Below are 13,443 nucleotides of genomic sequence, written 5' to 3' on the forward strand. Positions count from 1 at the left end.
AGAAGTGAGGGTGAATGAAATCTTTTAATCTTCTTCTATTAGTAGTGATTCAGCTCTTTAAACTGATCATTTTAGACATTTAACTGAACTCTACTCAACTCTAAAACCAGTGTCAGGGGCAGAGCACAGAGTAAAAAAAGACAAAAATACGAGATAAACAAGTACAAGATGCGATCCAAAAATCCCAGCGAGAATAAAGGAGCCACGATCAGAAACAGAAAAAGAGATTTAAAAACTGCAGGAGAAACCCACTCAGAAATGTGCAGAGAATTTACACAACGCTGGACACAGAGCTCTGTGGGAGAGAGAGGGGGGTTTGAAGGGGGCTGCTGAGGGTCAAGTGGGGATCAGTTTTCCCAAATTTTAAATGATTGTATTCTGAGTTTGTAAGGAAATTATAAACCATTAAATATATGTAACAGGTAAGAGTAAGTCAATTTGCCCGGAAACTATTACCCCAAACACTAAGTGATACAGACAAACCACCCCCCTACCTGTACACAATTATTTTGTTGGGTACCCTTCCTCACTCACAGGGGCCTCAACTAAATGAGCAGAGACAGTGTCAGGCACGAGGGGCGGACTGACTGAGGCGGGGACACACGCTAATAACACAGACTTTATTTTACAAAAAGGAACAACGAAACAGACTAGGACTAGTTAACACACACAACAACACTACTAGACTAAGGGAATCCAACAAGTAGGAGAACGAGTACGGGAAAGAGATGCACGAAACAAAACAAAGAACAAATGAACGCCAACAGGAAGTGAGGGAAGAGGACTTAAATATACGAACAAACAAGACACACCTGACACAGATAACAAGGGTAAATGACAAGGAGGCGGAACAAAGGCGGAGACATGGACAATAACAGACAAACAGAGCCACATGGCGGGGGAAAACAAACAAGAAAAGGCCAGGATGTGACAGACGCCCCCTCCAAGACGCGCAACTCCTGGAGCGCGAAAAACTAGACTCCCCAGGAGCTGGCGCAGGAGGGGTCAGGAGAACAAAACAAAAATGAAACCACAATACTCAGGACAAGACAGGAAATGGAGCTGGGAATAAGGGACTTGATTTAAATGGACACTGGACAAAATTAGAAACAGGAGACGGGACTCGCGACAAGACAGGGTGCTGGAACTTAGACTGGACACTGAACGGGGACTGAGACAGAACAGGAGCAGAGACATGAGACCGGACTTGGGACAAGACGGGAGCAGAGACAGGGGACTGAAACATAGACTGGACAGGTGCTGAGACTGAGGATGGATACTGAGAGTGAACAGGAGACTGGACAGAGGGTTTAAATGGTGACTGAACATGAGACCGGACAGAGGGTTTAAACGTACCGCGGTCACGCCATCTGCACTTCGCGAAAACGCAGTCACGCCATCTACACTAGGATTTCTTGTGCGCTTCTACATCACGGTTTACGGTAGAAGGTGTGTGAGCGAGAGGGGGGACTCGCAGAAAAGCGCAGATATTGAAAATTCATAAGAAATGGAATTTAAAACATAATCCAATACAGTTAATATTAAAAACAGGCCTGATTGGCTAAAGAACGGTTTGCAACCCTTAAAAAGTCCATAAAGATCCATAAAATGGAGGAATACAGTTTCACTGAAATAAAAAAAAATAAAAATCAAATTGTTACCAGATAATCTCACTGTTGTATTGAAAAACATGTCCTCAGGCACACAGGGTATAATATTTATGTGTATTTACTGTAAGAAGAAGTAATAGGCTTGAAAAAAACTCAGATATTAAATTCCATAAAATGTTTAAATCAAACTGTTACCAGACCATTCCATGGCATTCTTGAAGAGCATGTTCTCGGGTACTCAGGGTATAATTTTATACATTTTTACTGTAGGAATTTGAAGTAATATTATTTGATGATATTTAATTTACATATATGGACAATTTTGAGTCCTATTAAAGGGTTAAATCAAACTGTTACCAAACCATTCCACAGCAGCCTTGAAGAACATGTTCTAGGGTACCCAGAGAATAATTGTCGTACATTTTTAATGTAGGAATTTGGAGTAAGAGCATTTCAAATTTCATAAAAATTATGTTGAATTTACATATATGGCAATTTTTGAGTGCTATTAAAGGGTTAAATCATACTGTTACTAGACCATTCCAATGCAGCCTTGAAGAACATGTTCTAGAGTACCCAGATTATACTTTTCATACATTTATACTTTAAGAATTTGGAGTAATAGCATTGCAAACTTCATAAGATTAACAACACAATTCCAGAAATTGCAGAATGCTGAAGGCCATAAAATGGTTAAATCAAACTGTTACCAGACCACTCCACTTCAGCCTTAAATAATATGTTCTCAGGTACCCAGAGAATAATTTTTTATATATTTTTACTTTAGGAATTTTGAGCTTTTTCAAGCATTTCAAACTTATAAATATGCTGTTTATTTTACAAATATTGCAAAATTGTGAGAGCTATTAAAGGGTTACATCAAATTGTTACCAAATCACTTCACTGAAGCCTTGAAGAACATGTTCCAAGATACCCAGAGAATAATTGTGGTACATTTTTAATGTAGGAATTTGGAGTAATATTATTTCAAATCTCATAAATATGATGTTTAATTTACATGTTATGCAAATATTGAGTGCTATTAAAGGGTTTAATCAAACTGTTAGCTCTCAGTATTTTGCAATATTTGCAAATGTAACAATGTTTACTGAATTTTGAAATGCTTTTACTCCAAATTCCTACAGTAAAAATGTATAAAAATTATTCTCTGAGTACCTGAGAACATATTCTTTAAGGCTGCAGTGGAGTGGTCTGGTAACAATTTGATTTAACCCTTTAATAGCTCTCAGAATTTTGCAATATTGGCAAATTAAACAATGTTTACTGAATTTTGAAATGCTCTTACTCCAAATTCCTACAGTAAAAATGTATAAATATTATTCTCTGAGTACCTGAGAACATATTCTTTAAGGCTGCAGTGAAGTGATCTGGTAACAGTTTGATTTAACCCTTTAATAGGACTCACAATTTTGCAATAGATGCAAATTAAACAAAATTTTTATGAGATTTAAAATAATATTACTCCAAATTCCTACAGTAAAAATGTACGACAATTATTCTCCAGATACCTTGAAACATGTTCTTCAAGGCAGCAGTGGAATGGTTTGGTAACAATTTGATTTAACCCTTTAATTGCTCCCAGAATTTTGCAATATTGGCAAATTAGACAATGTTTACTGAATTTTGAAATAATATTACTCCAAATTCCTACAGTAAAAATGTACGACAATTATTCTATGGGTACCTTGGAACATGTTCTTCAAGGCTTCAGTGAAGTGATTTGGTAACAATTTGATTTAACCCTTTAATAGCTCTCACAATTTTGCAATATTTGTAAATTAAACAGCATATTTATAAGTTTGAAATGATATTTCTCCAAATTCCTACAGTAAAAATATATAAAAAAAATTTCTCTGGTTACCTGAGAACATATTCTTTAAGGTTGCAGTGGTTGAGTGGTCTGGTAACAGTTTGATTTAACCATTTTATGGCCTTCAGCATTCTGCAATTTCTGGAATTGTGTTGTTATTCTTAAGAAGTTTGTAATGCCACTACTCCAAATTCCTACAGAAAAAATGTATAAAAATTATTCTCTGGGTACCTGAGAACATGCTCTTCAAGACTGCATTGGAATGGTCTGGTAACAGTTTGATTTAACCCTTTAATAGCTCTCAGAATTTTGCAATATTGGCAAATTAAACAATGTTTACTGAATTTTGAAATGCTCTTACTCCAAATTCCTATAGTAAAAATGTATGACAATTATACCCTGAGTACCTGAGAACATGCTCCTCAAGACTGCAGTGGAGTGGTCTGGTAACAGTTTGATTTAACCCTTTAATAGCACTCAACATTTGCCATATATGTAAATTCAACATCATTTTTTATGAGATTTGAAATAATATTACTCCAAATTCCTACAGTAAAAATGTATGACATTTGTACCCTGGGTACTCTAGAACATGTTCTTCAAGGCTGCAGTGGAGTGGTCTGGTAACAGTTTGATTTAACCATTTTATGGCCTTCAGAATTCTGCAATTTATGGAATTGTGTTGTTATTCTTATGAAGTTTGTAATGCTATTACTCCAGATTCTTACAGTAAAAATGTATGAACATTATAATCTGGGTACTCTAGAACGTGTTCTTCAAGGCTGCAGTGGAATGGTCTGGTAACAGTTTGATTTAACCCTTTAATAGCACTCAAAATTGGCCGCATATGTAAATTAAACATAATTTGTATGAGATCTGAAGTGCTCTTACTCCAAATTCCTACAGTAAAAATGTATAAAAATTATTCTCTGGGTACCTGAGAACATATTCTTTAAGGCTGAAGTGGAGTGGTCTGGTAACAGTTAGATTTAACCATTTTATGGCCTTCAGCATTCTGCAATTTCTGGAATTGTGTTGTTAATCTTATGAAGTTTGCAATGCTATTACTCCAAATTCTTAAAGTATAAATGTATGAAAAGTATAATCTGGGTACCTGAGAACATGTTCTTCAAGGCTGCATTGGAATGGTCTAGTAACAGTATGATTTAACCCTTTAATAGCACTCAAAAATTGCCATATATGCAAATTCAACATAATTTCTATGAGATTTGAAATGCTCTTACTCCAAATTCCTACAGTAAAAATGTATGAAAATTATTCTCTGGGTACCTGAGAACATGTCCTTCAAGGCTGCAGTGGAATGGTTTGGTAACAATTTTGCAATATTTGTAAATTAAACAGCATATTTATGAGTTTGAAATGATATTACTCCAAATTCCTACAGTAAAATGTACGACAATTATTCTCTGGGTACTCTAGAACATGTTCTTCAAGACTGCTGTGGAGTGGTTTGGTAACAGTTTGATTTAACCCTTTAATAGGACTCAAAATTGTCCATATATGTAAATTAAATATCATCAAATAATATTACTTCAAATTCCTACAGTAAAAATGTATAAAATTATACCCTGAGTACCTGAGAACATGCTCTTCAAGAATGCCATGGAATGGTCTGGTAACAGTTTGATTTAACCATTTTATGGAATTTGGAAGTCACGGATTCAGAAGCGGCCGGAGGCGCCGCTTTTACGGGAACAGAAGCGGCTGAAGGCGCCGCTTTCACGAGGACAGGAGCAGCTGGAGTCAGAGTTATTTTTAGAGTCAGTGATATAGAACTGCTTTATAAATACATACATCTGTCCTTTACCTCTATTGTAGCTACAGGAGATTAGTTTTATTCAGAAGATTATGGAGCCATCTCTGCAGTTCAGTTACATGTTGTTTACATTCTCTGCTTCTCAAAGATCCCAAACACATTCCCAACACATTCAGTGAGATCAGGGGCCGGATTCACAAAAGTTTCTAAGAACAAAGTACAAAGGATCTTAAGATAAACACTAAGTAGTTAGTAGTTAAATGCAATAATAAAAAGGAAGTTCTCAAATTTAGTCTTCTGATAGTCTTCGTTATTTTCTTTATTTCTCAATCATTTTACAGTTTATAAATGCTGTGAGACACATTTTAAAAGACGAATCACCCATTATTCCCAGTATTCAGTTAAATCTCTGCAGCTGATGGAGAAATGGAGGAAAAGAATAATCAGACTAGATGAGCATTAGAAACATGTAAATAAACTAGAACTAGAAGTGAGGGTGAAGGAAATCTTTTAATCTTCTTCTATTAGTAGTGATTCAGCTCTTTAAACTGATCATTTTAGAGGTTTACCTGAAGTCTACTGTAGGGAAATGGGACGTCTCTCAAAATTGATGAAAAATGGAAAACCTTTATTACAGCAAACAGTTGCAAGATACAATGATGTACAGTGGATTCAGCGGAGCTGGACTGAACATTGAGTAGTAGAAAAACAGCACAATAACGCCTTCCCCTAAGCTCCTCCTGAAGGATGTGATGTCAGTTGTGTCTGAATAAAGTCTATGTGCAAATACCACTCAAGTTCTAACTCTACTCTAAATTGAGTTGTGCCACCTTTATGTTTAGACTAGTTCCCTTTGTCTGTGATGGTTGTTGATTACTCAGTAATAAAATTACTTTGATATTGATATATGCTAAATAAGTCAAATGGTCACCCTATCTCTAAGAAGACACACTGGTTTGGAACATTTATTACGATATTAATATTGTTGGTTGCAGCAAGGTAAGCCAGTCACATTTGGGTCCATGCTGAAATTTCTTACACTACTAAACTCTAAAAAAAGTCCAAAAAGACAAAAACTCAAGGTAAAGAAGTACAAGCCGTGATCCAAAAATCCCAGCGAGAATAAAGGAGCCACGATCAGAAACAGAAAAAGAGATTTAAAAACTGCAGGAGAAACCCGCTCAGAAATGTGCAGAGAATTCACACAACACTTTTTCTTTCTACTGCTTTCTAATGTTTGACTATGGTTTGGTTCGTTTGAGAAGAATTTCTTTCACAAAAAATCAGGGCAGTTGATTTTTCCAGATTTGTTTAAAAATAATAATTAAAAAAAAATAAATGGAGATGAAATGTTTTGTTCTGTTCTGATAAACATTTCAGAATTATTTGATCTTTGAACAGAGAGACCAACGCCTACAGTGAAAGTCCAACCAGCTCAGAGTGTGTTCATCGGAGAGAGAGTCACTCTGACATGTCACACACAAAGTGGAGTTTACCAGAATTATGAGTGGTATCAGAGTAACGGTCCTCACCCCAGTTCTCAAAGGAAGGAATATGTCATCAGTTCTGTTGCTCAGACTCATAAAGGTGATTATACCTGTAAAGGAAAAGGATCTTCAGACCAAATATACACACACACCAGCGCCCCTTTTACACTGACTGTATCAGGTGAGTGTGACTCCATTGTTACATTATTTCTGTTCTAAGGGATATTAGTTTATGAATACATTATAAATATTTAAATCCATTACTTTCTTCTGTTATAGCTCAGGAGATTATTTTTGATTTTTGCACTCCTCCAAAGTTCAGTTTTACATGTTGTTTCCATTCTCTGCTTCTCAAAGATCCAAATAAATCCAAACACATTCAGTGATGTTGAGGTCTGGACTCTGGGGTGGATTTATTACTGACATTTACACATCATTTCAGACCCAGAGCTCACAGCAGGAGAATGGATGTTTTCAGGAGTGTAGATGAAAGCTTTAAGTGTTGTTTGTCTGATGGAGACAGTTTTGATGTTTTCTCATGTCCAGGAGTTTATATACAGTGGTGTGAAAATGTGTTTGCCCCCTTCATGATTTCTTATTTTTTTGCATGTTTGTCACTCTTAAATGTTTCAGATCATCAAACAAATTTAAATATTAGTCAGAGACAACACAAGTAAACACAAAATCATCATCATCTTCTTTTCCGCTTTTCCATTTCAGAGTCGCGGTGTAAACACAAAATGCAGGTTTTTTTTATGAAATTATTATCATTATATACATATCATTGCTGTCAGAAATAAAGATTGTATTTTCAAAATGTTATCTTTACAGGAGAATGAAAAAAATTATTTTCACATTTTGAAGTGTTTGACAGTTGTTTGGTTTGTTTGTGAAGGAGTTCTTTCACAGAAAAATAGGCAGTTGATTTTTCCAGATTCATTTAAGATAGTAATAAAAAAAAGAAATGGAGATGAAATGTTTTGTTCTGTTCTGATAAACAGAACAGGAGTTTATATAAGTTTTTATATAAGCATGTATTTGTTTATATATATATATATATATATATATATATATATATATATATATATATATATATATATATATAGCATATTTATTCAGAAAACCATGAAATTCCAAATGGTTTGCACACGTTTTCTTGCCACTGTACCAGTGATGGGTGTGTGTTTATTAGGTAAATAACCCTGTAATGAAGGGTCTACAGAGTGAACTGGATCCATTTGCAGGTTTTATTAACAAATACAACAGAGAGAAACAACCTTAGAATCAAAGTCCAGATCAATGTTAGAGAAATCACAAGGAGGACAGTTTCGAGAGACAGATCAAAAACCAGTGTCAGGGGCAGAGCACAGAGTCCAAAAAAGACAAAAACACGAGGTAAACAAGTACAAGCCGCAATCCACAAATTGGTTTAAGGGGGGTATCTGAGGGTATGTTGGTGACAGGTTTCGGGGAATTTAAGCAACACTATGTAGTAATTTCTGTTTACATTAAATGCCTGAAAAACCTTTTAATGCTTCACTTGACTGAGATTAGAGCCTCTGTCATTGCTACTCATTGCTTATCTGTCTACACTCTTAGTAAATGACTGTAATAAACAGAATGTTCAAAATACTAAAGGCAGAAAAGTGTGTTTCTGTGACTCAGAGAGCAGTGTGTAAAAAAGAGAAATTTCCAATAAATTTATTTTATGACAGTAAAACCTCAACCTACGCTGACATCAAACCGTAATGGATCTGTACTGAGAGGAAACCCAGTGACTCTGTACTGTACACTGGGTCAGTCTGCTGGATGGACCTCCTACTGGTCCAGAGACACACAGAGTCCTGAGATCAGAACCAGCTCCTCCATCTACACCATCAGCTCAGTTAGTGACTCTAATGGAGGTCAGTACAGGTGCAGAGCTGGCAGAGGAAACCCAGTCTACTACACACACTACAGTGATGCACTCTGGGTAAATGTCACTGGTGAGTACGAGACTTTCACTAAGTGATGATATTTATTGCTATTAGAACTGAACATGTAATGATTTATATTTACATCACTACACACACAAATAGTCAACATTATTCAGAATTCATAACACATCTTCCTTCCACAGCGTCACATATTTATCTGTGAGTTGTATCAGGGGGTGGGGTGGTGTGTGTTTGTGAAATACAATATTAGAAAAGATTTTAGAAATGGACAGAGACAACATTTTACAGGAAATAAAATCATCTTCTAATTGATATCATTTGATGACTTTTGCTTTTAATAAAACTAGGGATGTGAGCTAACAAGGAAGTAAGATTAAAAGTGTCGTGTGCATAATCACTACTCAGAATGGTTCTGGAGGCAGCACTGACTTTGAGGCAAATTACTTTGGAAAAAAAGGTGCAAAATAATCCCCCCCCCCCCCCCTGTAGATTTGTTGCAGAATGTTATAATGCTCTGGTACCTCAGAGGAAGCAGAGCATTATTGTATAACATTCTGTAGCTCCTTCACAGACAGCAGAGTCATAACTCCAATGTGCAGGAAACTACTTCTACAGAATCTGCCTTAGAGGCAGCAGAGCATTATAACATTCCTCAGCTTCCTCAGAGGCAGTTACATTATCCTCCATTCAAGCAAAACATAATAGAGATTTCTGCAGTGGTTCCAACTAATTACAAAACAGAACTATGTAAAGTAACAGAAATGTAAAGTATATTGCACATTGCTTTCTTCTAATGTCATTTCTGACAGAGCACACACTGGGTCTAGGCAGAGCTTTACTGGTTTACTGCATGTGTTTGGAAATCTCCACCCAGTGTGTGCCATCAAATCAGGTTCATCCCCCTCCTTTTGGCTGGTAACACTTTGGCCTCAAAGAAGTCAGAGATGAGTGATGCTGTTACACTGACTGTGTCTGGTGAGTCTGTGGGTTTGAGGTGTATTTTCTTGTTAATTATACTGTATGTAATAATCTTCTCCCTCTGTATAAATGTGTTTGTGTCTGTTCTATTCTCCATGTCGTCTGTGTCAGGTGAAGCCCAGGCAGTTTTGAGTGTGTCTCCACAGAGCTGGCTGACTGAAGGAGACTCAGTGACTCTAAGCTGTGAGGTTGATATCTCCTCTAAAGGCTGGACGTTCAGCTGGTACAGAGCTGTTCCCTACAGACAAGGTTTAACCCAGATTACAGATGTTTATGGTAAAGTGATGTATTCTGTAGAGCTCCTGTCAGACAGCAGAAGAGGAGCTGGAGGCTCCTACACTCTCAGTCCTGCTGCTCTGTATCACACAGGAGTTTATGTGTGTGGAGCAGAGAGAGGAGAACCAGCCTTTCACACACAGTACAGCAGTCCACAGCCGCTATGGATCACTGGTGAGGAACTAGAGCCAGTGAAGAATATACAGTCAGAACAGTCTCACTACACTTCTGTTGATATTTACAGTGAAAATGAGTTAATGTCCTCTACAGGAAACAGACTTTAATACTTCTGTGTATTTTCAGGTAACTCTCCTCCAGTATCTCTGATCATCAGTCCCAGCAGAACTCAACACTTCAGCACTGACTCTCTCTCACTGAGCTGTGAGGGACACAGAGACTCTGCTGGATGGAGAGTGAGACGATACACACACAGTGAGAAGGTGTCCAATTGTTCCTCAGTTCCAGGGTTTACCTGCAACATCAGCTCCCTCTCCACATCAGACACTGGAGTTTACTGGTGTCAGTCTGAATCTGGAGAGAGCAGTGATCCTGTCAACATCACAGTGCACAGTGAGTCTCCACTATTTAATAATAGGGGCTCAATACAGAGGAGTGATGAGAAATATGAAAGATATTCATTATTTAATAACATTTCAAATGCAGTTAAGCTCTTTACCACAGTAACACTTTATTTACTCCTGTTTCTATCCTGCAGATGGTGCTGTGATTCTGGAGAGTCCTGTCCACTCTGTGTCTGAGGGAGATTCTCTGACTCTCCGCTGTTTATATCGCTCCACACAGTCCTCACTCCTCCCAGCTGATTTCTATAAAGATGGAGTACTTCTCCAGAAGGAGACGACAGGAGAGATGACCATCCATAAAGTCTCAAAGTCTCATGAAGGTCTCTACCACTGTAAACACCCAGAGAAAGGAGAGTCTCCACGGAGTTGGATCTCAGTCAGAAGTAAGAAGCAGCTACATGTAATTTAACTCTAACTCTACAGTAAAACCCTTAAATATTGTGACGTCATGGAGGCGGGTGATGAGACCAAGTCATGACTGCTTTTTTAGGTAACTTTTATTGAACTCTTTAAAGGGTAGTAAGAAAGGAAATAAGGGAATTAGCAGCAATTTGGGCTTCATGTGTAGCGAGATTCAGAGGCACCACACGCCCAAAGACCACATCTCACAACACACAAAGCCCAAGCACACATGCAGCACAAATACACATGAAGCCCAACACAAATACAAAATCCCCCCCTGAAATCACAAACACAGCACAAAACCCCCTTAAATAACCTCCGCCTCCAAAACAACCCTGAACTAACCAACAGTAAATGTTCTGAGAAACTTGGCGTCACCACAATATAAATGAATAAATGAAAGTCTCTTATTTGTTCACTCTCAGGGTCTGGACTTGATGGTGTAATAACAGGAGTGGCTGTGGGGCTGAGTGTTTCCCTGCTCCTCATTATCATACTGGGCCTGTTCTGCTATTACAAGAAAAACAAAGGTTTGAAAACTGATTTTAACCATGAAGAAATTATGTAAAAATAGGAAAACCAGGTTTAGTTCTGACAGAGACAATGTGCAGGCTGCTCAAACGCAGATGATTTCTTCACGCTATGGTGTGTGTTTTCTTTGTCAAACACATATTCTTGTTTTAACAAATACACACAAGTGAAAAAGATTATTTTGCTTTTATTGTGGGACAGGGTCTCTTTTTACCTTTTTTGGAAATCAGTGGAACACCAATCAAAGTCTGAATCTGTGGGGAGCTGCACACTATCTCTCGGGATCCTCACCACTGCAGACTGGTCAGTTTTCACTGTCAACATACTCATTAACATATACATTTTACACTATTGACTATGTCACTCTAGAAGATCTTATTTCTTTTAATAAGAAATGATCCCAGTAATATGTAGTTAATATATTTGATGAATGATATGAGCCGGTCTGAAAGGGGAGGTGAACACTGAGAAAGTTGGGGAAGTGTTCTGGGAGGTTTGCTGTGAGCTGGGAATCTGGGCCCCTGTCACTCTGCAATCAAGCAAAAGATGAAGGAATGGGTGGGATTTGAACCTTTTCGTCACCAGAAACTGAAGGGAGAAGGAAGGATTTGTAGGGTGTAGCATGTGTAGGAGGAGGAGTTTATGACAAGTTCCTTCCCCAAACTTATTTCATAACTTGTTTTTAACAGTTATTTTCTTCTTTAGCTGTACTTTATAAAGGAGTGTGTTTATGATGTGATAATACAGTGTCATTAATAAGACACATACAGAGTCATTAATAAACTTCTGTTCTAGATGATTCTGCAGATTTGTCCAGTGAAATTGTGTATGCCAATATTGTGACAAGTAAAAAGAAAAAACCCAAACAAAATGGTAAGATTTAAGTTAAATTCTTATGTTATTCTGTGCAATTCTGTGTATTTTACATTTTCTCTTTAAAAAAATTTTCTATATCAGAAGATGCACTGATAACAAGTGATGTCACATATTCTGAAATTAAGGAGGAATCACCAAAACCCCATGGTAAAGGTATGAATTACACACTGCATATTATTTTCAAAAAAGCACAGAGAACTGTAACATGAAACACTGGCTACTCTACTGTACAACATTCACTCAAATAGTAATATTTTTCCAAAACTTCAAGGAGAGTTTAGTTCAGAGTGGGTGTAAGTTTTTGGGAAATATTCAAGAGAATTGAAAATAATTATCAATAACTGGTTGAGGACGACATTTTGAGATGTGCTGATGGATGTTCACAGAAGAAAGACAGTGGGGACACAAAGCTTCTGCTCTCTTTCAGAAACCAGAGCTGAACCCAGTGATGTGACTTACGCTGATATTGAACTGAAGCCAAAGAAGGAGTTAAAGGGTGAGTTTGAAAGAAAGTATCCACATATGTTAAGAGCAGAAGTGTGCTGTATGACGGGACATTTGTCTGAATTGAACTAATGTCTTTACATTTCTTCGAAAAACCAAAGCCATATCAAGAATACTTACTTGGGTGACATTAATTCAGTGACTGTGTGCTGCAGGGAAAACCACTGCAGATGACACCATTTACTCAGACGTGAAGCACACCACAGACTGAGGTAAGATGAAATCATAAAGTTTATCAGCTTGGCTTCACTAGTTGAAAATAATGGCGTTAATTACACAAGGACACCGTGTTTAAATGACACTCTCAGGAAGTGGAGGTTGTGTCATCAAGACCCAGGGTTAGTCTGTACACACTACAGCCTCACATTATTATCTATTATTATATATTATCCAGGACTGAAGTTTGAGAAGCTACAATAAGTGATATAACTGTGATTCATATACAGAAACTAAATGTGTTTTTATTTTAGTAAATTAATTTTTGAATTGTGATGAGGTGAGTTTTACCTGCTGTATTCCTTTAGTTATGATCATCCATCATCCATCCCAGTGTGATAAAGTCTGAATATACTGATCCCACACAGTGAAACCCAGGAATGGTGTGTGGAATTAAAGGCGGAGAATGGAAATTATACATAAAATAAACATAGTGA

The 13,443-nt window shown here is 37.2% G+C and overlaps 1 protein-coding gene across 1 annotated transcript in view; it reads left to right on the forward strand.

Annotated features, from left to right (window-relative positions):
- The window catches only part of LOC136666285 (leukocyte immunoglobulin-like receptor subfamily A member 6), a 28,756-nt gene extending 15,755 nt beyond the window's left edge, over positions 1 to 13,001 (forward strand). Inside the window, exons 4-11 of the mRNA XM_066644384.1 lie at positions 8,421 to 8,619; positions 9,535 to 9,617; positions 9,732 to 10,070; positions 10,200 to 10,466; positions 10,612 to 10,860; positions 11,305 to 11,409; positions 11,612 to 11,713; positions 12,946 to 13,001. Coding sequence (XP_066500481.1) covers positions 8,421 to 8,619; positions 9,535 to 9,617; positions 9,732 to 10,070; positions 10,200 to 10,466; positions 10,612 to 10,860; positions 11,305 to 11,409; positions 11,612 to 11,713; positions 12,946 to 13,001 — 1,400 coding nt within the window. The remainder of the gene's footprint in view (positions 1 to 8,420; positions 8,620 to 9,534; positions 9,618 to 9,731; positions 10,071 to 10,199; positions 10,467 to 10,611; positions 10,861 to 11,304; positions 11,410 to 11,611; positions 11,714 to 12,945) is intronic.
- The last annotated feature ends 442 nt before the right edge of the window (positions 13,002 to 13,443 follow it).

Source organism: Hoplias malabaricus, chromosome 14 (assembly GCF_029633855.1).
Source record: "Hoplias malabaricus isolate fHopMal1 chromosome 14, fHopMal1.hap1, whole genome shotgun sequence".
NCBI classification, from domain to species: domain Eukaryota; kingdom Metazoa; phylum Chordata; class Actinopteri; order Characiformes; family Erythrinidae; genus Hoplias; species Hoplias malabaricus.